The sequence below is a fragment of the Dipodomys ordii genome, unplaced genomic scaffold (assembly GCF_000151885.1).
Source record: "Dipodomys ordii isolate 6190 unplaced genomic scaffold, Dord_2.0 Scaffold107, whole genome shotgun sequence".
Lineage (NCBI taxonomy): Eukaryota > Metazoa > Chordata > Mammalia > Rodentia > Heteromyidae > Dipodomys > Dipodomys ordii.
In genome coordinates, this window is record NW_012267323.1 from 4,437,926 (window position 1) to 4,462,216 (window position 24,291).

At 41.7% G+C, this 24,291-nt stretch overlaps 1 protein-coding gene across 2 annotated transcripts in view; it reads right to left on the reverse strand.

Moving 5' to 3' along the window:
* Map4 (microtubule-associated protein 4) overlaps window positions 1–24,291 on the reverse strand; it is a 106,669-nt gene that overhangs the window by 51,129 nt on the left and 31,249 nt on the right. For both annotated transcript variants that reach the window (XM_013028162.1, XM_013028161.1), the window contains exon 3: window positions 21,039–21,107. In XM_013028162.1, coding sequence (XP_012883616.1) covers window positions 21,039–21,107 — 69 coding nt within the window. The remainder of the gene's footprint in view (window positions 1–21,038; window positions 21,108–24,291) is intronic.

Genomic DNA, 24,291 nt, shown 5'->3' on the forward strand with positions numbered 1-24,291 from the left:
CCCCCCCAAAAAAAAAAAACCAGAGCAGAGTAGGCCAGTTGCTGGTGGCTCATGCATGTAATTCTAGGTACTCAGGAGGCTGAGATCTGAGGGATCACAGTTCACATGGGAAAGAAAATCCATGTGAGTCTCATCTCCAATTAACCAAGTGGAACTATGGCTCCAAGTGGTAGAGCGCAAATTCAGCAAAAAAGCTCAGAGGCCTTGAGTTCAAGTCCCATGACTGACACCACCCCTCACCCAAAAAAAAGAAAGAAAAGAAGGAACAGCAGAGTTAGATGGACCCAATGGCCAATGCCTATATTTCTAGCTATTCAGGAAGCAAAGATCAGGAAGATTACATTTTAGGCCAGCTCTGTCCAAAAAGTTACTGAAAAGAATTGTGAGTTTGTTCTTGTTAGGAAAAAGGACTGTGAATTTGAGGTCAGCTTGAGCTGCACAAAGATGCCCTGAACCACAAAATAAAAATCCATCTGGATGTCAGTGGCTCATGCCTGTAATTCTAGCTCCTCAGAAAGCCAAGGTCTGAATGTCACTTCAACGTCAGCCTGGACAGAAGGTCTGTGAAACTTTCTGTCATCAATGAACCACCCAAAAATAAAGCTGGAAGTGGAGCTATGGGCTCAAGTGGTAGAGTGCTAGCCTTGAACAACAACAACAACAAAAAAAAAATGTCAAGGACAGTGCCCAGGCTCTGAGTTCAAGGCCCCAGGACTGGCCCCCCTAAAAAAAAATTTCTAAAAGCAAAGGACTGGTGGTAGAGCTCTTATCTACCAAGGCCCTGAATTTAATCCTCTGTACTGCAGCAAAGCAAAACTAAAAAATAGGTCAGGACAAGGCATCATAAAGCAGGCCTGTCAAAGCATGATGTATAGTTACCCTAATTATAGGAAAATAGGAAAGTAGGCTCTCTTTTCCCCACATACACTATTGGAATTAAATTATTCCCCTAATGTCAATACCTCAATAATAAACCCCATTTCTATTTTTATATTCTGTTAACAGGTTATATATACATATATGCAGAAGTATCTCAAGTAGGGCAGAAGTTAAAAGTTGTTACTCATCAGTAGCCCAAACCAAATTCAACTATGAAAGAAAATACATATGAGCATGAAATGGCATGTCTGTCCATAGCTCACATCAGTGGTATATAAACATTCTACCAATTTATTCTAGGTAACTATGGAAATTGACATTCCAGCTCTAAACAAAAGAAGAAAAAACATTCTCAAAATAGGGCACATTATCCAAGGATATCTAGTATTCTCATTATACATTACTAGAACACTAACAGAAAAATCAAGAAGGAAAGCTGGGCATCAGTGGCTCACACCTGTAATCCTAGCTACTCAGGAGGCTGAGATCTGAGGATCACTGTTCAAAACAGGAAAGTCCGTGAGACTCTTATCTCCAATAAACTACTCAAAAAAGCCAGAAGTGGTGCTGTGGCTCAAGGGGTAGAGCGATAGACTGAGAGTCAGGGACAGTACCCAAGCTGAGTTCAAACCCCACAATCAAGAAGGAAATTAAAAGCTGTGCAACTGTGGCTTATGCCTGTCATCCTAGTTACTCAGGAGGCTGAGATCAGAGGATTGGGATTTGAAACCAGCCCAGATAGAAAAGTCTGTAAGACTCATATCTCCAATGAACCACCAGAAAACTGGAAGTGGTGCTGTAGCTCAAAGTGGTAGAGCACTAGCATAGAATGAAAAAGCTCGGGGACAGTGCCCAGGCCCCCTCAGTTCAAGCCCCACAAATGACATCAGATTCTAAAGACTTTCTCTACACTGTTAAGTTTGTCAGAGGATGAATGGGTAGTTGAAAGGTTGGGTTTTTCACCCATTTTGTAGCCCTTTTTTTCCTCCTGGTATAGCGCTGGACATGTCCCCTAATACCACATCCTCCATCAAGGGCTCCAAAGACAGGCATTCAGTCAAGTGGGGTTCTGGTTTTACTCTTTGGTTCTCTCGTTCAGCACATTTTCTTCCCACTCTGTCCTATACTCTCTACAAATTAGGGAAAGGGAAAGCCAAAATTCAAGATACAATAAATCTCTGCTTCTGTTTTACTAGTGCTTTCCAAACGGCTATCATAGGGCAGAAGAGAGAGATGGGTGGGAGGGGCAGAATGACAGAAGGAATGACTGATCAGTATGAACTCTGTATATATAAACGGCCATCGTTCCCTGTACAATCATTTGAAGATTAAACAAAATTAGGATGGAGAGAGTGAGACTGTGGAGTGAGGTTGATCAGAATTATGTGCAGCCGGGCGCTGGTGGCTCACGCCTGTAATCCTAGCTACTCAGGAGGCTGAGATCTGAGGATCTCGGTTCAAAGCTATCCCAGGCAGGAGAGACCGTGAGACTCCTATCTCCAATAAACCATCAGAAAACCGGAAGTGGTGCTGTAGCTCAAGTGGTAGAGCGCTCGCCTTGAGCTGAAGAGCTAAGGAACAGCGCCCAGGCCCAGAGTTCAAGCCCCATGACCGACCAAAAAAAAAAAAAAAAAAGAATACATTATGTGCATGTGTAGAAAGGTCACTATGTGTAAGTAATGTATGCTATTTTTCTGGGGGAAAGATGGGAGTGGTCATTCATGAAACTCACAGCCTGGGTGATGTCCTGAGCTTTTCTGCTCAAGGCTAGCCCTCTACCACTTTTAACCACAGCATCACTTCTGGTTTTCTGGTGGTTCATTGGACAGAGTCTTTCCTGCCTAGGCTGGCTTCGAATCAGGATCCTCAGATCTCAGCCTCTCCTGAGTAGCTAGGATGATAGGCATGAGCCACCAACACCGAGCTACATACGGTAATTTTTAAAAGACCCTGGCCCAGAAAAAGAAAAAAAACACAAAATACACAGTACTATGTCTTTTATACACACTGATCAAAACCATAGCCCATTGTTTAAAAGGGATTTTCATCACACAAGCAAAAATGTAGTAAGCCATAAGAAGAGGAATCAATCAGTACTCAAGCAGGTGATCGATTTTCTTTGAACCAAATAAAATTTTCAAGTCATAGTCCATTTCAGTCCAGATCAAACTGCAATTTTTCTTTAACTATGTTGAATAAACCAAACCTAACAAAAACCGGAATGACATAATTTTGTCTTGCACTGTTTTCTACCTATTAATTCAATTATGTAACTTAGTACAGGTTCCATTTAGGTCCTGGGGATAAGACAAAAAATAGACAAGAATCTTCAGCCTCAGAGTTTGCATTGTAGACTAGCAACGTAATGAATGAGACAGAGGGTTAGCCTGCTGTTTATCTAATCTCAATCTGCAAATTGTGTTCCTTTCTAGACACAATACTTAAAAGGGACTCTATTGGTTATCAATGTTTTTATCTTTCAGTCCCAAATTTGCCCTGGACAGCTCTGCTTGCAATAATAACAGTGTTATGCCGATAGAATGCTCTAGATTACTGAGGAGCATTCTTTTTCCTGTTCCACTGTGTTTTGTTCTCTTCTTGCAACCATCATGCAATACCCACTGATGGTCACCCCGGAAGTTTCAATGGCACCACCTAAATGGACTCAGGTGAGTTCTGCTGACACTCCAGACAACTCCCCAGTGAGTTTCATTAGGACCACCCAATGGCACATTCCAGAAGAGCTTTACGGCACTTCAAAGACTTTTCCACACACAGTTTATTTTCTTCAAAGAGCTCTAAATTTCATCTTGGTGGGGGAGTTGCTGCTGCTCCCTTTCTTGCTTCAGGCACAGAAAGTAGCTGCACTAAGAGCTGAATAGCAAATCACAAATAGATCCTACAAGCTAGAAGAGATAAATAGAACCAAAAAAGAAAAGAAACAACCAACACACTGGAGGAGTGGCTCAATTGGCTAGCTAATGAGTGAAAAAGTCAGCTACTGAGTTCAAGTGAAAGAAAAAGAGAGAGAGAGAGAGAGAGAGAAGGAAGGAAGGAGAGAAAGGAGGAGGAGGAGGAGGAGGAGGAGGAGGAGGAGGAAAAAAATAAACAGAACAAAAGTTTAGATTCTTCTGGGTGCTGGTGGCTCTTGCCTATAATCAATCCTACCTTGAGAGACTTGAACTCAGCCTGGGTTCTGTCCCTAAACCTTGTTGTACTCAAGGTTAGCGCTCTCCAGTGCCACTTCCAGTTTTTAAGTGGTTCATTGGAGATAAGTGTCTCACAGTCTTTTTCTGCCCAGGCTGGCTTCAAACCATAATCCTCAGATCTCAGCCTCCTGAGGAGCAAGGAGTACAGGTGTGAGCCACTGGTGCCTGGCCTTGTTAAAGATTTCTGAGGTAACATGAATGATGTATCTAGCAGGCAAAAATAAAAAGTCATAGACCAGACACTTAAGACAAGGAATGCCTTCTACAGAAAACTACTCACACCCTTTGAAAAATTGCTTAGACCTAACTGTGAGTGACACCAATTTTTTTTTGGGGGGGGTCCGGTCGTGGAGCCTGAACTCTGGGCCTGGGCGCTGTCCCTCAGCTCTTCAGCTCAAGGCTAGCGCTCTACCACTTGAGCCACAGCACCACTTCCCACTTTTTTCTTTTTGCTTATGTGGTACTATGGAATCGAACCCAGGGCTCATACATGCAAGGCAAGCGCTCTACCACTGAGCCACTTTCCCAGCCCCCAATTTTTTGTGTGTGTGTGCCAGTCCTGGGGCCTGAACTCAGGTCCTGGGTGCTGTCCCTGAGCTTCTGTGCTCAAGGCTAGCGCTCTACCACTTTGAACCATAGCACTATTTCTGGCTTTTTGGTAAGTTAATTGGAGACAAGAATCTCATAGACTTTCCCACTTGGGCTGGCTATGAACCATGTGATCCTCAGGTCTCAGCCTTCTGAGTAGCTGGGATTTACAGGTGTGCGCTACAAGTACTGGGCTACACCATACAAACTTTGTTTTGTCTGAATCTCAGTGTAAAATGAAACTCTACCCGCATATTAGAATTGCTGTACCACTCTTAACGATCATAGTGAAAATGATAAAGGAGACCAAACTAGGCAGGTCCAGAGATATGAGGAAGTGACACAGTGGGTGGGCCAGCCTCCTTTGCTCTTGCTGCATCCCTGCTCTCTCCCTCAATCCATGCTGATGTGAGTCCCACATGAACAGCTGAGTGAGGAAGGGAAAAACCTCAAGCCCAGTTTATACAGGTAGGTCTGTACAACATGCTCGTATCACCCCTAAGTGGAAAGCTGATGGTTAACTGAAGCAGAGTGGAGATGGAAAATCCTCAATGGACCAAAGAAGTTCTGAGTAATATATTTGGTTCTCCTGTCTGTTTGCGGGGAAGGAGAGAGATGTGGTCAGAAACACAGAAATTATTATTGGCCTTGTGACAATACAAGTGAGAACTGGGATTTATATATGTATTTTTTTGGGGGGTGGAGGGGGTGACGGGTGTCAGTCATGGAGCTTGAACTCTGAGCCTGGATGCTATCCCTGAACTCTTCAGCTCAAGGCAAGCACTCACCATTTGAGCAACAGTGCCACTTCTGGTTTTCTGGTGGTTAATTGGAAGTAAGAGTCTCACAGACTTTCCTTGCCAGGGCTGGCTTTGAACTGTGATCCTCAGATCTCAGCTTCCTAAGTAGCTAGGATTATAGGCATGAGTCACCGGTGACCAGCTATTTTCTCTTTCTTATACTTCGCTTATACTCTAGCATTTTCTTCTTTCCTTCTATTATCGTAAATTATTCAAGATCAACTTTATAGTCTCTCAGTGACAGACTATTCCATGAAACTTTGATTACAGAGAAATAAATACAGCCATAATGTAGACAATGATTGTAGAGACTGAGAATATCTTTAAAAGATATTAGGGAAATAGATTTTTTTTCTCCATCTTGACAGATTGTTATCTTGTGTATAGAAATAGGAGTGTTTTACTGTTACCTCAGATGTGTAAGAACATATGGAAGCAAAGTACCCCAAAAGATAAATTATGTTATACATAATAGGCATTCACACAAAGGAGGACGTTCCTAGGGAGAGGAACACAAAAGTGCAATGCTTATGTGCATCTGATCAAATAAAAATGGAAATGGAAACAAGAGCTTTTATCTTTGCTGCTGTTTCGGGTTTCTTTTTGTCTTGTTTGTTCATTTATCTGTCTTTGGAAGGGTAAGGGAGGGGCAACAGAAATGGAAGGACAAAGGATGAACAAATGAAACAGGGGTATTCACTAGATACTATGTTGAAAATGAACTATACAACTTGTAGTCATGGATGGGAGGATGGGAGAAGAGCAGGGAAGGGGTGACATTGTCCAAAAAGAAATTTAAGCTGGGTGCCAGTGGCTCATACCTGTAATCCTAGCTACTCAGGAGGCTGAGATCTGAGGATCATGATTCAAAGCCAGCCCAGGTAAGAAAGGCCATGAGACTTATCTCCAATTAACCACCAGAAAACCAAAAGTGGTGCTGTGGCTCAAGTGATAGAGCACTTGCCTTGAGCTGAAGAGCTCAGGGACAGTGCCCAGGCCCAGAGTTCAAACCCCACAAACCACCAAAAAAAAAAAAAAAAGCAACCTATTCATTACCTGACTTGCCTCTTGTCTCTTACCTGACTTATCTAACTGTATCCCCCTTGTACATAATAAAATTTAAAAAGGACAAACTGACACACAAGTTTCAGTGAACACTACACTTGTGGGCATCTTCCCCAAGTTCTCGCCAGTGCCCCAAACTAGCTTCCTGGTAACCCAAACATAGTGCTATTACAACTTCCTAGTTGCCTACCTTGACTACAGCCAACAAGCAACTCAGCAAACACCTTCACCACCCAGTGGGAACCCAAACACAAAACAAGCTTCAGGGAGGGGCAACATGATTCCAAATCTGTTCTTCCCTCCAGAACTTTGTCTTAGCTCTGCCCTCTATAACTACCACTCCTATGAATTCATTGTCTTATTTATCCCTTAATAGTTAATTTTCTATTATGGTGTGGCTTTTTACTAGATCCTGGTAATTAAAAACAGTGAGACAGCTGGGCACAGGTGACTCACACCTGTCATCCTAGCTACTCAGGAGGCCGAGATCTGAGGATCTCAGTTCAAAGCCAGCTCGGGCGTGAGACTCCTATCTCCAAATAAAGCACTAGAAAACCAGAAGTGGTGCTCTAGCTCAAGTGGTAGAGCACTGGCCTTGAACTGAAAAGCTGAGAGATAGGGCCCAGGCCCAGAGTTCAAGCCCCATGACCCAAAAAAAAAAAAAAATAGCTTAAATCCATACAAAAACAAACATGATTTTTAAAAAAAGATTTTTTTCAGGGTGTGTGTGGTTTAAACTTCAGGGCTTTGCATTTGCTAGGCAAGAACTCTACCACCTGAGCCACAACTCCAGCCCTCCCCTCCCCCCATCTCCTCTAACCCGCCCCCCCTCCCCCGCCACCCATGCTTTTTGCTTTTTCAAATGAGCTCTCATTTTTTTTTATCTGGGACAAAAAAAATTGTACCACAATCCAGGACTACAGGTAGGTATTTCTACACCTAACTTACGGTAAGTTAAGGGCTTGCTAACCCGGGTCCACTGGCCTTAAATTACAATCCTCCTATCACTACCTCCAACGTACCTGGAATTACGGGCATGAATAGCTGTGCCTGGCCACTACCTCATCTTAAATTGATTCAAACCCAGTTGAGGGCCAGCCTTGCCAGGTTTTTGCAGTGACAATCCTAAGTTAATATTCTTTAACGGGCTGGGAAGGTGGCTCAGTGGTAGAGTGCTTGCCTACCATGCATGAGGCCCTGGGCTCGATTCCTTAGCACCACATGAGCAGAAAACCCCGAACTGGTGCTGTGGCTCACATGGTAGGTTGCTAGCCTTAAGCTGAAGAGCTGAGGGACAGCACCTAGGCTGAGAGTTCAGGCCCCACAATCAACAAAAATAAATTTTATATATATATATATATATATACACTTTTAAAAAAAAAAACAAAAACCACTTTTCTCCGTTATGTCTGATGTTCATTTTTGAAGCTTCACCTGCAGTTTTACTCTGTAAATAGGACATTTCTGTTTCCCAAAGAACCATATATGCTCTAGCTACATCCCATTCAATTACTATTATATAACCATTTAAGTTGAAAAAGGAACTGATGGCCAAATGGAATCACTAGCAAAAGCTTATATACTAAGGTAAACCTGTAAAGACTTTTTTTTTTTGGTTGGCCGTGGGGCTTGAGCCTGTAAAGACTTTCTATGTTGACATTAATCACCATCCTAATATCTTGTAGCAATTAATCCCTTCTGTCATCTTACAAAAGCTTAAACTAAATTAACCTTAATTATCATCACAATCTAAATTGTCATCATCACCATCATTTAAAGCTTAGTCTGAATTAATCTTATCTAAATTATCATCGCTTAATCTAAATCATCATCTTCCTCTACCTCCTCCTCCTCCTCCTCTTTTTCATACTGCTGAGGACCAATGCCAGGGCCTTGCATATGCTAGACACAAAGAGGGTAATATAACTATATAACTTTCTTAAGACCAAAGCAGCTGGGTACCAGTGGCTCATACCTGTAATTCAAGCTACTCAAGAGCTTGGAGAATCCTGGAGGATCACAATTCAAAGCCAGCCTAGGCAGAAAAGTCCATGAGACCCCATCTCCAACTAGAGGTGTGGCTCAAGTGATAGAGAATGCCTGTCTAGCACAGGTCCTAAAGTTCAAATCAAAAGAAAGGAAAGAAAGAAAGAAAGAAAGAAAGAAAGAAAGAAAGAAAGAAAGAAAGAAAGAAAGAAAGAAAGAAAGGAAGGAAGGAAGGAAGAAAGAAGGAAAGAAAGAAAGAAAGAAGGAAAGAAAGAAAGAAAGCCAATGACAAAATAAACACCAGTGAAGCTAAGCAAACAGAGAACTAGAAAAAGATGACAGGGATATCACAGACCCAAGTCTGGTGAGAGCTGTGACTTTTCCATTGATAAAAGAAACCCTGGGTGGACCCTGAGCCTGAAACAAGTAGACATGATTAATGTAAGGGCCAATCTGAAGGCTTTTTCAGGGAGGAAGCAAATGGAAGCTAAAGGAATAATTTAGTAAGCAGGGTACCAGTGGCTCACGCCTATAATCCTAGCTACGGGGGGGGGGGGGGGGGGGCACGCTAACATCTGAGGATTGCCTTCAAAGCAGGCCCAGGGAGTAAAGTCCATGAGACTCTTTTTTGTTGGTGGTGGTGGTCATGGGGCCCGAACTCTGGGTCTGGGCAATGTCCCTCAGCAATTCAACTCAGGGCTAGAGCTCTACCACTTGAGCCACAGCACCACTTCCAGTTTTCTGAGTGGTTTATTGGAGCTGAGAGTCTTACAGACTTTCCTGCCCAGGCTGGCTTTGAACCACAATCATCAGATCCTTACTAGGATTACAGGCGTGAGCCACCATCACCCAGCTTTCCAAGAGACTCTTGATCTCCAGAAAACGAAGTTGTGCTGTAGCTCAAGTGGTAGAGCACTGGCCTTGAGTTGAAGAGCTCAGGGAGAATGCCCAGGCCCAGACTCAAGCCCCATGACCAACCAAAAAAAAAAAAAAGAATCCAGGAGGTCATCTTTCACCTTATAATAGTCAAAGGTGAGAGACAAGCCAGTTGGCTGGTGTCTCCCATCTGTAAATCCTAACTACTCTGGAGGTTAAGATCAAGGTTAAGATCTGAGGATTGCAGTTCAAAGTCAGCCCAGGCAGGAAAGTCTGTGAGACTCTTATCTTCAATTAACCATCAGAAAACTGGAAGTAGAGCTGTGGCTCAAAGTGGTAGATGCTAGTTTTGAGTGAAAAAGCTCAGGGACAGTGCTGAGCCCTGAGTTCAAGCCCTATGACTGACAAATGGACGGACGGGACAGGACGGGACAGACAGACAGACAGACAGAGATGAGAGATTCAGAGACCTGGGTAGGTTTCATGTCTGATTTTCTACTAAACCAGATGTGGGGGTAAAAGAGAATAATTGCCCAATGTTTTAGCCTGACCAACTAGAACTTTCTACTTAACAAGTTAAGGAACAGGTGGAGTTTAAGGGAGGAAGGAGGGAGATCAAGAGTTCAGTTTAGGACATCTCAAATTTGAGATGACAACGCTCCATCCAAATGGAAATTTCATTTTGTAATTTCAAATTTCCTTCATTCTCACCCAACCTCTTCATGGGACTTTCATCTGCTCTGACAAAATGTTCCTTCTAACTGTTTAGCATTTAAGTAGTACTTACATAGTTAAGACATTCCTTTGTAACTTTTCCATTTTGCAAAACTAAAGATTTTGTATCCAGTAACACAATAAATCCCCATAACCCCTGTTTTTTCTAGTTCCTAGAAAACCACCATTCTATTCTTTGTTTCTATGAATTTGACTCTTGTATATACATCTCATAGCATGGCCTTTTCTAACTGGCCTTAATCACTTAGCATGTATTTGGATTCATCCATTTGCATGGATGGATTTCATCCATTCATCCTTCCTTCGCTAAGGCAGAATAATATTCCATCCTATGGATGTGTCCCCCCCCCCCTTTTTTTTTGGTTGATCATGGGGCTTGAACTCTGGGCCTGGGCACTGTCCCTGAGCTCTTCAGCCCAAGGCTAGGGCTCTACCACATGAGCCACAGCGCCACTTCCTGTCCCATATTTTTTGTTTATCCATATCATATATTAATGGGACATTTGAGCTGCTTCTACTTTTTGGCTATTGTGGATAATATTTCTATGAGTATGGGTGAGCAAAGATATGCTTAAAATTCCTTTGTGAAGCCAGGTACCGGTGGCTCACGCTTGTAATTCTAGCCACTCAGGAAGCTGAGCTCTGAGTACAGCGGTTCAAAGCCAGTCCCAGGCAGAAAAGTCCCCAAGAGACTCTTATCTCCAGTGAACCACCAGAAAAGCAGAAGTGGAGCTTCGCATTAAAGAGGTAGAGTGCTAGCCTCCAGCAAGAGCTCCAGGACAGCATCTACACTTCCTATGGGATACCTGGATTGATCATTTTTTGCATGGCCTGTAATGGTGCTGCAAATACCCAAAAGATCCTTGGCAGAAAAATGGTTCTCTCTCCTCCTGCATGATACCATTTCCCCCAGTGGCTGTATCATTTTATATTGCTACCAAGAGTGCTCAAAATGTCTAATCTTTCTATATCCTTACCAAGGCCTGTTGATTTCAGTCTGTTGTATACCAACCATTCCTAATTATGGACCCTTAGAAAGAAGCTATTTTGTCTTATTCAACAACAACAACAACAAAAATCCAACTGAAATGGAAAGCAAATAGTTCATAGTGTAATTAAATTAAGCAGCTAAAGCTGTTTCTGGGTATGGTTGGGTTCAAGCCTGGAATGCCAGCACTGGGGTCAGAGGATGGAGGAATGGCGAGACTGAGCCCAACCTAGACTACATAAGAGCTGGCTTCAAACAGCAGCAACAAAATAAGGGTGGAGTTGATCAACATACATTCTATGCATGTATAGAGAGTTAACTTTTTCTACATAGTACATGCAAATGATTTCAAAGAGAAATTTATTTTTCTATTGGAAAACTATCAACAAACTTTTTTAATGTGTTAAGGTGTTGGTATATCAGTAGCATACCAATTCTAATCTCTAAGCACATCATGTGATATTTTATGTTTGAGATTTTATGACTTCTAATGTCGAAACATCAATAGTCAGAAATTCTAGCACAGTAAAGACTTACTATGTTAAGATTTGACTTTTTTTGGAGGGGGAGGGTCCGGTTGTGGGGCCTGAACTCTGCTGTCCCTCAGCTCTTCAGCTCAAGGGCTAGCCCTCTACCACTTGAGCCACAGCACCACTTCTGGCTTTTTGCTTTTTGCTTATGTGGTACTGAGGAATCGAACCCAGGGCCTCAGGCATGCAAGGCAAGCGCTCTACCATTGAGCCACCTTCCCAGCCCAAGATTTGACATTTTTGGCCAAGAAGCTCTTTCAGCCTTCAATGTAGTCTTCCGCACAAAATCATGCTCCAGCTCCTGCACAGGCGTGCACACACACCAAATTGAAAAGATTTAAAAAAAGGACTTGTCCAGATTTATAAACCAGCAGCAACCCCTCTGTACATCACCTTTATAATAACAAAAAGACTTGGAAGGGCTAGAAATGTGGCTTAGTGGTAGAATACGTACTTGCAATGAAGCCCTGGGATCGATTCCTCAGTATCACATACACAGAAAAAGCAAGAAGTGGCACTGCGGCTCAAGTGGTGGAGTGCTAGCCTTGAGCAAAAGAAGCTCAGGAACAGTCGCCAAGGCCCTGAGTTCAAGCCCCAGGACTGATTATAAAAAAAAAAAAAAAAGACTTGGAAGCCAACAAGAAATCCCCAAGTTCATTTCTAAGGCCCACTCCAACACGGAATTCTGGGCAGCCATTCTGCTACTCCTTTACCAAAGCTTTGTTCTCATCTCTAGTCTCAGTGGTTTTCTTTGTAGTGCCTACATATCATCTCAGAGCAAAAATGGGGTCCCAACAGTCTCACATCTCTCCCTATATCTTTCTTCCAGATACCTGGAAGGATTTAAGGCTGGTATTATGAAACTAGATTAGCAATCACATCTCTAATTCATAGTTTCTCCTCTGTTTGTTGGGATTTCCACTGGTTTTTTGTCAAAAGAAAATTTGGCGGGGCACTGGTGGCTCATGCCTGTAATACTAGCAACTCAGGAGGCTGAGATCTGAGAATCATGGTTCAAAGCCAGCCCAGGCAGGAAAGTCCATGACACTCTTATCTCCAATGAACCACCAGAAAACAGGCTCAAGTTGTAGAGCACTGGCCTTGAGCTGAAGAGCTGAGGGACAGCACCCAAGCCAAGAGATCACACCCCAGGACTGACCAAAAAAAAGAAACAACCAACTAATCAAATATTTCTAATGCTAAATTTTTTGTATGCTATCTGATGATGCAAGAGATAGACCATGAAAGTACAGAATACTTCGTGTCATGACCTTCTACCTCGGCAGTTTTATTGTTTCATGGCTGACAATTGTAGAGATTGACATCATATCACATTGAGAACATTAATAACAATAACCTATGCAGTCTGTCTCAATGGAAGCAACTAATACCAGTACGATTTGTGGAGTACATTGTACATGGTATCTACTAAACAGTCACTGACCACAGTAGCACAGATATTTTGTCTACCAGTAATTTGTATCTAAGTGTTGTTAAACCTTCACTGTAATGGAATACAAAATCAAGGATAATTCAGTTTTATACACAACATCCTGTGCAGGCCCACTCAATCTTGTGCCTTCACCTAGAAAATTCTCTAACCTCCTAGCCTCAAATTATCAAGTCAACAAGTCCAAATTCGGTCAGGTTTCATCCCTCATCAAGAGTAAATACACTACCCAGGCATGGTGATATGTATCTATAATCCCCACCCTCAAGAGGCTGAGGCAGGAGGATCATGAAGGTTGAGGGCAGCCATGGCTGTACTACGAGACTCTGTCTTACAAACAAAATCTAAGATTTGCCCCCATCCACCAGTAGCTTTGATGCATTACAAGTTAGTCACAATTGGGAGTGACACTTCATAGTATTTAAGCTTCAAATCTTAAGAGTATTGGGTTTTCTTAATAAAAACAAACATTAGAACATTACATTGACTTTGCTTTCTTTTTGAGACAAGTCTCATTAAGTAGCAAGGCTGGCGTTTGAATTCATATTCTTCTGCTTTGGAAGCTCAAGTGCTGGGATTACAGGTATGAACCACTATATCTGGACCTGGCTCTTTAACCATGTCATAATTCAGTCAAGATATTGCAATGTTCACAGTGATCTACTATAAAAAAAGAAGGGAGGGTGGGGGTGCTAGAGTGCTTGCCTTGCATGCATGAGGCTCTGGATTCGATTCCTGAGTACCACATAAGCAGAAAAGGCCGGAATTGGTTCTGTGGCTTAAGTGGTATAGAGCGCTAGCCTTGAGCTGACGCAGCTCAGGGGCAGCGCCCAGGCGCAGAGTTCAAGCCCCACAACCAAAAAAAAACAAAAAACCCTAACTCAGAATGGCTAGGGAACTGGTCATCCTATGAAATTCTTCCCAACATATAGCATCAGAATGCTGGACTACCAAATACTAACCTTATAAAATTAAATGTTAATAAATGTCACAACTTTCATTTAATGAATCAAAAGTCACTTTAGAACACAGTGGATGTGAATTTTAACTGGACCAGTTATATTTAATTGCCTTAAATATAAAGGCAGATATTAGAGAGTATCTTAAAAAACAATTGCCATGAAACTAAATGCCTTTTGAAAGATCTTTTTGACATTCTGACAACTGTCTTTGCTAACAAATATCAACAGCTATTTCAGTTTCCTAGTTTACAGATTCAGGATGAAAGAGAATTTACACTTGGAATTTAAAAAGCAACCTAGATGCCAGGCACTGGTGGCTCAAGCCTGTAATCCCACCTACTCAGGAGGCTGAGATCTGAGGATTGCAGTTCTAAGCTGGCCAGGGCAGAAAAGTCCCCATGGGACTCTTATCTCCAATGAACCACTCAAAAACTGGAAGTGGTGCTGTGGCTCAAGTGATTCTAGTGCTAGACTTGAGCACAAAAAGGCTCAAGGACAACAACCAGGCCCTGAGTTCTAGCTCCCCAGCTGACAAAAAAAACAAAAACCAAACAACAAAAAAAAACCTAGATGTAAAAAGCCCATACAATTGTACAATTATTATGAGTAGAATTAGTTGTTAGACACAAACCTCAGAAGTTTATTACCTATGTTTAAGACTGTTTTAATCACATTATGCTTCCTTATCAATTACAATGATTACAATTACAATAATTAATTACAAACCAACATCCAGTTTGTCAGGTGTTAATGTAAGATGTTTATTAGTGTAATTTATTTAGCACAATGATCACAGTAAAATGCCCCAATATACAAACTGTCAAAGTCAAAAGTCACAAAAATACAAACTCAGGTATATGAATGAAGTTATAAAAATATTTTTCAAAACAAAGTTCATCTTCACATTGGGCCAAAAAGAACTTTAAAAAGGGAGAAGGCGCAACATGAAAATTAGCACATTTGAACAGAGTCACCGTCTAGTCAGGTTGCCTTACCAGTAAGATACTGGCTCACTGTCATGTGATCATCATGGAACTATGCCATTTTTTTTTTTTTTGGTGCCAGTCCTGGGGCTTGAACTTGAGGTCAGATCACTGTCCCTGAGCTTTGATGCTCAAGAGCCACAGCTTCATCTCTAGCTTTTTTTTCTGAGTAATTTATTGGAGATAAGCATCTCAGACTTTCCTGTCCAGGCTGGCTTCAGACCATAATCCTTAGATCTCAACCTTCTGATTATAGGATTATAGGCGGGAGCCACCAGTGCCTGAGCCAATACAGCAATTTTTTTTAATGCTTCTGGAGATTTCATAAGAAGCTATATATAAAACATTACAGTATTTCTTTCAACATTTAACGTCCAAGTGAGACAGATGGAACAAATTTTAGCTGGCTTTTAGTAGAAAACTTCTATTCCATAAATTCATAAGGAAAATACATTGAAAAAAAATTTCAAATTAAAAATAACCAAATGGAAACAAATGGACTAAATCAATGTCAATCATGAAACATGAATGTATGAAACACAGACTTGTACTCAAGCTTCTCCACTACCTGCCACCTCAACAAGCTATAGAGACAGGACTGAAGCAATAAATGCCACATCCAATTTCTTAAAAGTAGGCTGGGAATGTGGCTTAGTGGTAGAGTGCCTGCCTTGCATGCACAAAGCCCTGGGTTCAATTTCTCAGCACCACAAAAACAGAAATAGCTGGATATGGTGCTGTGACTCAAGTGGTACATTGCCAGCCTTAAGCAAAAGAAGCTCAGGGACAGTGCTCAGGCCCTGAGTTCAAGCCCTGGAGGGGTGGGGGTGGGGACTAAAAATCAAAAATAAAATCTGTCTCCAGATCCTGCAGAAAATGGAGTGTTTCCTAAATTTAGTGTTACTGCAGGGACTTTAAATTTTCGTAATATTCTATTTTTTTTTTTTTGGTCCGGTTGTGGGGCCTGAACTCTGGGCCTGGGCGCTGTCCTTCAGCTCTTCAGCTCAAGCACTAGCTCTACCACTTGAATCACAGCGCCACTTCCGGGTTTTTTCTTTTTGCTTATGTGGTGCTGAGGAATTGAACCCAGGGCCTCATGCATGCAAGGCAAGCGCTCCACCACTGAGCCAACTTCTCAGCCCATAAATTTTCATAATATTCTGAAACATAGTTGTTTTGCTGTTACTTTGGTTTTGTTTTTTTGTGGGTTTTTTTCTTTGAGATGGTCTTGCTGTGTAGCTCAGGCTAGCCATGAACTCAGTATGTAACCCACTGGAATCAGACCCGCAATTCACCTCCATCTGCCTCTGAGTGCTGGGATTCCAAGGGTACCACTTCAGTTCTTAAGTGACTTTCAAATGAAAGACCAAAACCAACATGTAGTATGACCTCCCTCAGAACAGTGTCAATTATTTCTTTTATTCTGAAGAAATACTTTTGGGGGTTAGAAATCCTGCATCATCAATAAGAGGATAAAAAAACCTAAAAGAATGGTTGATATTCTACATTTTAAATAAGAATTCCTGTAAGATTTGAAAATATGGTCTATGATTTATATCACATTTCTAGAAACTGGATCAAAGTTTATTATTATGAAGGTTCCCCAGTATTTATCCTAATAGCTTTAGGTTTTTTTGGTATTCATTAGTTTGGAAAAACGAAAAATGAGATGAAGAGAGTACAACTGGGACAGTCCTCAGAGTATGTAAATGTAATGCTAAGATAAGGATCTTCACACACAGCCTTGTGTGTGATCTACCAATTCCACCGAAATGCTTCCAAGAAAACATTTCTAGAAACCAAAAAGGGACTCATTCTGAAGAGAGTTTACGTCCCAATCAGACAATAATTTTATTAGAAGCTGGGCATGGTGGAGCATGCCTGTAGTCCCAGCTACTTAGCTGAAGAATGAGGATTGCTGGAGCCCTGAAGTTCAAGGCCAGCCTGGACATTATAGCAAGACATCTCCAGGGAAGCTGAGGGTAGAGCTCAAGAGGCAGAGTATTTGGCTACTATGCCCAGGAGACTCTGTATTCAATTCCGGGAACAGTTCTCCCACTCCAAATAAAAGTCTTCAGAAACCTGCTCATTTGCTGCAGTTCTTAAATACGTTGCAATTTAGTTTAGCTCTATTGCTACAGGCTGCCTTTTACTCTTATTGACATCCTCATCTAACAACACAGGATTCAGAAACATAACTTACTTTAACTCCTCAATTCTTTGTGATAGTTTGTGATGTTTCAAAGCAACTTCAGCTACAGAAATCAATACACAATAATTGAGTTGCTGAGTTTTAAGAAGTCTATATGCCTAGAGAGACAATAACTTTATCAAAAAACAATCTTGGCCCAACTTGCAAATTTAAAAAGGAAAAATTACATTTGAAGAAAAACTCTTCTGAAGTTGAATGAGAAAACTTCAAATTGAAGTAGCTAGCATATAGAGTTTTAGTTGAGAGAGAGAGAAACAGGTAGTTAAGAGTAACTTTCGCTAGAAGCAAGCTCATTGAGGAAAAGGGGTAGGGACAGGAAAGGGACGAATACTGCAGTTCTAGTGGCCTCAACCCCTTCTGAAAGCACGTGTTCTGGTTGGACATTAAAATATTCTGATTCACACTGGATGTCCCAAGCCAAATGAAGAAAAAAAAAAAAAAGGCCAACTGACCAACTGAAAATGTTTAAAGAAAAAAAATATGAGACCTCATGAATTAAATGATAGGATGGATTTTAAAAGAACAATTAAGACATTAGATGACTTTTACCAAAAAAAGAAAAGAAAAAAAAAACAAAGTAGAATTAAAAGAATTCATCTTTGCATGTTGTGCTCACAAAGGGAGAGGAGGTCCCATCAAGCCCTGCAGAACATAAGAAGCAGGCTGCTTTTGCTCAGGCATCAGGAGAAATAGGCACCGAAGGAACTACCCTCAGCTTCTTCTACATCGTGTCGAGGAAGGAAAAGCAAAGCTGCAAAATGTTGAAGGTTTTAGAAGTGTAACGGTGCTTAGGAAAAACCACTGGTCTGGTGGTGCAGCAGCCCCAGGGTTGAGACACACGCTAGGCTTCTAGGAGAAGAAAAATAGAAAAGGGAGGAAGGAGGAGGAAGGGGAAAGGAAAGGGCGGGAAAGCACAGGTCATTAGTAAATAGCAAACGTTCAACATCGCAAAGATGCTCATAAACCCCTAATACTCTCTTCTCAAGTGGAGCTCTTTAGGACTGAAATGGGAAATTCCCAACCAGATACTCAGTGATGGTCAAGTCAGAATCAAACTCATACCATGCTCACAACACATGCACCCTTCACCCCCCACCCTACTTCCTCCCTCCTCCAATGAAACTTGCAGTTCCCAGTAAACTATCTGCTTTAAGACAGCGTACAAAAAGGTCAAACTCAGAACCCAAATAACTCAGATGTGAAAACTGTATTATCCCAAAGGATAGAGAAATAGCCTACAACGACGACACAAAAACAAAAAACCTGCTCTCCTAATATCCCAAGGTAGGTCTTTATTTTATTTTATTTTATTTTTGGCTGTGGGGTCTTAACTCTGGGACTGGGTGCTGTCCCTCAGCTCTTCAGCCCAAGGGTAGTGCTCTACCACTTGAGCCACAGCACCACTTCTAGTTTTCTGGTGGTTCATTGGAGAATAAGAATCTCACAGTCTTTCCTGCCCGAGCTGGCTTTGAACCAGGATCCTCAGATCTCAGCCTCCTGAGTAGCTAGGATTATAGGAGGGAGCCACCAGCACCCAGCCACACTGCAAATTTTTATACCCACTTTCCTCCCTGTATTATTAAGATTTGATATAGCTGCATTAAGTCACTTACAGTTAAATTTGGCATCTGGCTAGGGAAGAACCCTAACCTAGTTTCGGTAGTTGCTTCCTTCCTGGGCCACAATGGCTTCCATTCTAGTTAATCAAATAGAAAGTGGAATCTATTTTTTTTAAAGTTTGTTATTTGAGCTGCTGCTTTTTCCATCATTGGAATATTTGCAAATCATGCAGATGACTTTGCTTTCAAAGCAGTGGTAGAAACAGTATTGTATCTGATTATGATTAGCCAAGAAGTTTTAAAGGAAGATATACAGGCATTTCCAATTGTTTCTACTCTTTAAAGTAAAGGGTATATGATTTATAAGTTCTAGGTAAAGGTAAAGTTAACATTCACAACCAATAGAATCAAGCATCAATTCCTCTGAGGTACAAAAATATATACCACTTTTTTTTTGGGGGGGGGTCGGTTGTGGGGCTTGAACTCTGGGCCTGGGCGCTGTCCCTCAGCTCTTCAGCTCAAGGCTAGCGCTCTACCACTTGAGCCACTGCACTACTTCCAGTTTTTCTAGTGGTTTATTGGAGATAGGAGTCTCACAGTCTTTCCTGCCTGGGCTGACAGATCCTCAGATCTCAGCCTCCTGAGTAGCTGTGATTACAGGCATGAGCCACCAGCACCCGGCTACCACATTTCTTAAGGTCGCCGAATAAGGAGTAGAGCCCTGAATAACTGCTATTGCTAATAGGAGGCTTTTAGGATGCCTTCAAAACACCTTCAAAAATCGGAGCTGGGAATGTAGCTCAGTGCTAGAGTGCTTGCCTAGCAAGCATGAAACCCTGGGTTCAATTCCTCAGTACCACAATATAAACAGAAAAGGCCGGAAGTGGTGGTGTGGGGCTCAAGTGGTAGAATGCAAGCCTTAAGCAAAAGAAGCTCAGGGACAGTGCCCAGGCCCTGAGTTCAAACAAAGAACTCAGCAATCTTGTGGTGGGGCTCAAGAAAGACCTTTCATGGCTTAAGTATTTGTGTAAGAATTGAAACATAAAAAGTGTCTTCTGCTGGCCTCCACTGGAATCATCTGAATCAAATATTATACCCCAGAGTAAAGAGCACACTGAGCTGAGAGCGCATGTGCTTGAGCAGCCGAAGCTAGCTCATTTGGGTCAACAGTATCAGCCTGATCACAACTGCAAATGAAGTGCAGCTATTTATAAAAAGACAACACATGGCTCTCACACATGCTCCCTAAAGAAAAGATTTATATAAGACATTCCCCTTTGGACAGATTCCTGATCTGGCTTTTGCTCACTACAAAGACCTTGGAGCAGGTGGTTAGTTAGCTGGTTATGAGGTAAGAACTCATAGGAACACAGTACAAAAGGATCATCAACGTAATAATAATAATAGGCTAAGAGTTAAGAGACAAATTTCAAAGCCAAAAGTTAAGGCAAAGATAAAAGAACAGACTGAGAGCAAAATACAAAGGAAAGCACTTGTAAAGCATTGCTCACACGTTTCCTAATATTGGGCTTTGGAAAGCACACTTAGTGTAGTGTAGAGTACATTCAGGGTTGCAACTTGCTTTAGCTTTAAGGAGTTGTAGAGGCAAAATGTTTTCTGTGTAACAATAGGATGCATCTATAAAGAGTACTTTTGATGTAGATTCAGTTTTTGTGAGATGCAACTCTAATAAACACTCAAGGGATATCAAAGAAATTTATTCTTCCTTTAGCACTATAAAAGGAAGTATGGCAGTTAGTCAAGTGTCAGCAATTCATGCCTGTAATCCTACTACTCAGGAGGCTGAGATATGAGGATCTCAGTTTAAAGTCAGCTCAGGCAGAAAAGGCAGTAACACTCTAAACTCCACCAAACCACCAAAATGCCAGAAGTGGAGATATGGCTCAAGTGGTAGAGCATCAATCTTGAGGTGTGTGGAGGGCGGAGCAAGAGCATGGGGCTCAGAGTTTAAGCCTTAGAACCAGAACCAAAAGCAAAAAGATTTGTGGCAGACACTCTGGGTCTACATACCTTCAACAAAAACAACAATGTCCTTAGAAAAACTTAAATGCCAGTATGTTCACAAATAAAATTAAATTAAAAAAAAAAAGAAAAACTTAAATGCTTCCATTAACAATCCTCCTCAAAAGAGCTATCAAGGTGTTTAATTGTGAATGTTTCATTTATATATTTGGGGGTTCCAGGGAACCACTTACCTGTAGTATTTATCTCTTCTATTCCATGATCACCATTGGCTAGAACTGTTGGTTTGGAAGCTGAAGTACCTGCAACAATTACAAAAAATAATTACCAGGCTGGAATGTGGCTTAGTGGTAGAGTGTTTGCCTTCTATGCACGAAGCCCTGGGTTCTATTCCTCAGTACCACATAAACAGAAAAGGCTAGAAGTAGTGCTGTGGCTCAAGTGGTAGAGTTCTAAACTTGAGCGAAAGAAGCTCAGGGACAGTGCCCAGGCCCTAGTTCAAGGCCCAGAACAGAAAGAAGAAGAAAAAAAAAATTTACCCACTGAAAGGAATAGGAAAATGAAACCTGGAGTCAACTACCATTTTGCTAGTAGAATTCTGTCTATTCTTCACAAAGTTAGCTTAAAATACATAAAAACTATTCAATAGTTAAAACTTCAATAAAAGATAAATGAAAAATAGAACTGAATTATTCATTCTCACTGCACTATGGTTGGTCTGTTAAGTACCACTGTAACATATCTGGAGTTAGGCTTTGCATATGGAAGGTCTTAGTTTGTATTTCTGTACAGGGATTTCCAAACATTTAACAGTATTGATTGAAAAGATTATACTGAACTGCTTATGCAAATATGCGATGGTGTGGAAAATCAATTATAAGTGTGTCTATTTCTGGGTTTTCTATTCTTTCTTTAGCTATTCTAGCTAGTTAGACACTATCTTAATTATTTATATTATACTAAGGCAAATAAGACGATCTAAGTCCTCTAACTTGGGTCCCCACCACCACCATGCCCCAATTCTGGGGCTTGAACTCAGGGACTGGGTGCTGTCCTTGAGCTTTAATATTCAAGGCTAGTGCTCTAACACCTTGAGCCATACCTCCATTTCTAGCTTGTGGTGGTTAATTGGAGATAAAAATGTTTCCTGCCTGGGCCAGCTTCAAACCATGATCCTCAGATCTTTTCCCCCAGAGTGGCTAGGATCACAGGCGTGAGCCACAGGCACCCAGCCAATTTGGGTCATTTTTTTTAAATTTATTAATTTACTTTCTTTTCTTTTCTGGTACTGGGGATCGAACCCAAGACATTGAAAACTGCCTTATTTCTATGCTTTTCCTGTCAGAATCAGTTGCTGAATTATACCAAAAAGGAATCTTGATGAAATATGATTTGCAATTCTGCCAATATATATAAGCCAATTTGGAGATGTACAACCTTTTCTGAGAAGCTCTGACTACATCTAACATTTCGACAATCTGCCTACCTCTCTACCAGCCTGCTAAACAAATAGTTCCCAATGAATCACTGTCAAAGGATGTTTTTCATAATTAGAGTGAAAATCTATATCCAGGTGCTGGTAGCTCACATCTTTAATCATAGCTAGTTGGGGAGGCTGAGATCTAAGGATCCAGGTTCTAAGCCAGCATGAACAGGTGAAATCTGTGAGACTCATATCTCTACTAAAACTACCAAAAATGCCAAAAGTGGAGCTGTGGCTCAAGTGCTATCCTTGTGGAGAAAAACTTAGTAGCCAGGCCTGCCAGTGGCTCATGCTGGTCATCCTAGCTACTCAGGAGGCTGAGATCTGAGGATTGTGCTTCAAAGCCAGCCCAGGCAGGAAAGTCTGTGAGACTCTTGTGAGACTCTTATCTCCAATAAACCACCAGAAAACTGGAAGTGGTGCTGTGGCTCAAGTGGTAGAGCGCTAGCCTTGAGCTGAAGAGCTGAGGGACAGCGCCCAGGCCCAGAGTTCAGGCCCCATGACCAGACTCCCCACACACACAAAAAAAAAAAGAAAAAAGAAAGAAAGAAAAACACATAGTACTGAAAATATCATTTTGGGGGGAGGGGGCGCGGGTTGCTCATGGGACTTGAACTCCAGGCCTGGGTATGCTCCCTGAGCTCTTCTGCTCTAGGCTAGCATTCAACCATTTTGAGCCACCTTGTTTTCTGGTAGGTAAGAGTCTCACAGCCTTTCCTGCTTGGGCTGGCTTTGAACCAAGATTCTTGGATCTCAGCCTCCTAAGTAGCTAGGATTATAGGCATGAGCCACTAACGCCCAGCCAAAATTCCACATTTAAAAAAAAAAAAAAAAGTAACACTCTCCTCTGAGACATAAGGCTATTCAAAATTACTTTTTAAATTCTTCCTCTTAAGGCTATTCAAAATTACTTTTTAAATTCTTCCTTGTCAAGAGATTTCAAGTTCCCACACCTGGAAAATCAACCCAGCAAAGAAGGGAAGTAGCAAAAAGCTAAGAGGCATGCGTGCTATGAGGAAGAGAGACAGAACTCCTCTCCAGACAAAAGCAGTCTCAACCTTCAGTATTAAGTCTCTTCAGTATTGTCAGGCACATGCACACACTGCCCACTAGTGGTCAATTTGGTTGTTTGCAAAGTGCCTTGAAAGGGCTCAATCAGTTGAACAAAGAAATTCTGCTGTATATCTTAGCTATCCTCATTACTTAAGCCCCTTCATCTCCACTAATGTTTGTCAACCTCATATGTGCATGTAAGTCATCTGTAAGGCCTGTTATAACATATTTAAAGGGAGAGATGACATTGACCAAGAAGCACTGTACTCATACTGACTTACAGAATTATAACCTATTTGTACAACTATTAATAACCATTAAAAATATATAATATGTATAAGATGTATAGCTGAATATATATTTATATTATATATATATTATATTTTGGGGGGTGGGTCTCATCACCATAGAGTTCTGATTCTGTGTGTGCTTAAGACTTAAACTTTGAAGCCAGCACTGGTGGCTCACGCCTATAATCCTAGCTACTCAGGAGACTAAGATCTGAGCATCGAGGTTCAAAGCCAGCCCGGGCAGGAAAGTCTGTGAGACTCTTATCTCCAATAAACCACCAGAAAAGCAGAAGTGGCGCTGTGCCTCAAGTAGTAGAGCGCTAGCCTTGAGCTGAAGAGCTGAGGGACAGTGCTCAGTCCCAGAGTTCAAGCCCCACGGGCGACAAAAAAAAAAAAAAGAAGACTTATACTTTGATGGCTAGGAAAGTGACTTAGTGGTAAAGTGCTGGCATGCATGAAGCTCTGGGTTCCATTCCTCAGTACTACATAAATAGAAAAAATGGAAGTGGTGCTGTGGCGCTAGTGGTAGAAAGCACTAGCCTTGAGCACGGAGAGGCTCAGGGACAGAGTCCAGGCCCTGAGTTCAAGCCCTAGGACTAGCAAAAAGAGAAGAAGAAGAATTATACTTGGGGGCTGAGAAGGTGGCTCAGTGGTAGAGTG